The following is a 2,541-nucleotide window of genomic DNA, read 5'->3' on the forward strand; positions in this document are numbered from 1 at the left end:
AGCTATGAGTATTTACCTACAGGTCTCTGTGTGGACATGTTTTTACCCATTTCTCTTGAGTAGATACCTAGGAGTGGGTCATATGGTAAGTTTCTATTAAATTTTTGTAAGAAATCACCAAACTATTTTCCAAAGTAGCTGCATCATTTTACCTTCTCACTATCAATGTAGCAAGGTTACACTTGTTTCACATCCTCACCAACACTTGTCGTTTTGATTATTGCCATTCTGATAGGTATGCATTAGTATCTCTTTGTGGCTTGAATTCACATTTTCTTAATGACTAATGATGTTGAGCATCGTTTCATGTGCTTCTTAGCCATTTGTATATCTTCTTTGGAGAAATGTCTATTTGAATCTTTTGCTCTTTTTTTTTTTTTTTTTTTTTTTGCGGTATGCGGGCCTCTCACTGTTGTGGCCTCTCCCGTTGCGGAGCACAGGCTCCGGACGCGCAGGCTCAGTGGCCATGGCTCACGGGCCCAGCCGCTCCGCGGCATGTGGGATCTTCCCGGACCGGGGCACGAACCCGTGTCCCCTGCATTGGCAGGCGGACTCTCAACCACTGTGTCACCAGGGAAGCCCATAATTTTTTAATTGAGTTGTATGTCTTCTGTTGTTCTTTATACATTCTGGAAAAAATCCTTTATCAGATATATAATTTACAAATCTTTTCTCCCCATCTTTGGCTTGTCTATCATATTTTTATTATTTTTTTATTTTTATTTTTTTAAATATCACAGATGAGGTCTTTTATTTGTCACCATTAAAAGTCTGATTTTTAAACAGATTCTTGGACTGGTGGCTCATGTCCATCAGCTCTTTCAACTTTAGCACCTGTCTCATCCCCAGTAGCTTTTCCAGAACTACTACCTTCACCTTGTAGCTCCATGAGTTTTCCCAATTCAAACTTGGGTTTCTTCAGCATTTTTACTTTTCTAACAAAGACATCATGGAGTGGATAAATAGATTGGCAGGCCTTTTCTATGTCTTTTCCAATGCTGTCTGGAATCAATTTATTGACCGCTTCTTTCAAGTCATTTGTCTCCACCTCTCGGGTCATGATTTCCATCATCTTCTTGTGGATCTGGTGGACCTGCTGGTGCTGGGCATAAGAGGTCTTCCAAATCTGATTATTGTGTTTTTTAGTAAAACCCACACAGAAGAGACGAAGCAAATAACCATGGGTAGTCTTGACATCAACGTGAGCTTCAATCATGGTCTGCCATTTTTTGACCATGGAGCACATTTTGTCACGGGCAAGGTCCATGCCATGGAAGTTAGTCAGGCAGTTTTTGCCCTGAACATCCTCAGTAATAAGCTTGAATTTTCTAAATGCAACTTCATCATTCTGCAGATCAGCAAGGCTCACTTCAAACACACAACCCTTGAGGCCATCAGATGTGATTTTGGTTCCTTGAGTTCTCGTGACTAGTGTTTTCCCAATATTTCTTACATTGAACATAGCTGGTGCTTTCACATCATACCAATCTTTCTTAGGAAATGGGTCAACCACTTTCTTCTTGGCTCCCTTTTTACCGCCTTTTGTAAGGCGCTTCTTCTTTCCGACCGCCGTGGTGCTGCTCTGAGAGCCAAAAGGCTATCATATTTTTAAATAATGTTTGTTGAAGAGCAAGTTTTTAATTTTGATAAAGTCCAATTTATTTTTTTTGGATTACCCTTTTTTGTGACTTGTCTACGAAAGCTTTGCCTTACATAAAGTCGCAAAGATTTTTTTTCTCCAAAGATTTCCTCTAGAAATTTTACTGAACATAATTTGAAAATGATTTTTGTTTTTTCATTTTGAATATAATCCATGGTAATTTTAACAAATTAGAAGATATAGATGAACAAAAGGAGGAAAATACAGGTCACTCATAATCGCACTACCAGAGTTAAGCCACCATGAATGTTTTGTTGCATACGTGTGTATTGGTTATCTATCGCTTTCTAACAAATTACCCCCAAAACATATTTATTATCTCAAAGTTTCTGTGGATCAGGAACCTGGGAGCACTTTTCTGGGTGCCTTTGTCTCAGGATCACTCACAAGGCTGCAATCAAGTTGTCAGTGGGACAGCAGTCATTTCAAGGCTCGATAGGGAGAGAAAGCGTCTCCGAACTCACTTACGTGGCCGTCGGCAGCCCTCAAGTCCTCGCTGGCTGTTGGTTGGGGACATCGACTCCTTGCCACATGGGTCTCCCCATAGGCAACTGGCAACATGGCAGCTAGCTTCCCTGAGAGGAAGAGCAGGAGATAGGGTGCCCATCAGAAGCCATAGTCCTTTTGTAACCTAGTCTTGGAAGTGACATTCCATCATTTTGCTCCGTGTTCTATTCATAGAAGTGAGTCACTAGGTCCAGCCCACTCACAAGGGGAGTGGGGATCACGGGACCATTTTAAAAGGCTGCCACATGTCCTTGTTCGTTTTCTCATGAATTAGGAGGCACATGTTTACCTGTGAAACATACAGATGCAGGGGCCCCTTTCTCGATTCTAGATTCTACTGGGTCAGAATCTCCATGGGAAATGCCTCTTTCTGT

General features: G+C 41.3%; 1 protein-coding gene across 1 annotated transcript; it reads right to left on the bottom strand.

Moving 5' to 3' along the window:
* Positions 1-265: 265 nt before the first annotated feature.
* Positions 266-1,835, bottom strand: LOC309965958 (small ribosomal subunit protein eS1-like). The gene has a single exon (XM_082845825.1). It carries the CDS (start codon positions 1,460-1,462, stop codon positions 779-781), a length of 684 nt encoding a protein of 227 aa, XP_082701951.1. The 5' UTR covers positions 1,463-1,835; the 3' UTR covers positions 266-778.
* Between the last annotated feature and the right edge of the window lie 706 nt (positions 1,836-2,541).

This window comes from Leucopleurus acutus (assembly GCF_964270905.1).
Source record: "Leucopleurus acutus genome assembly, chromosome: 8".
NCBI lineage: Eukaryota > Metazoa > Chordata > Mammalia > Artiodactyla > Delphinidae > Leucopleurus > Leucopleurus acutus.

Excerpts from the sequence above, each read along its gene's own strand:
- LOC309965958 (XM_082845825.1), bottom strand. The coding sequence starts at position 1,462 with ATGTTCAATGTAAGAAATATTGGGAAAACACTAGTCACGAGAACTCAA.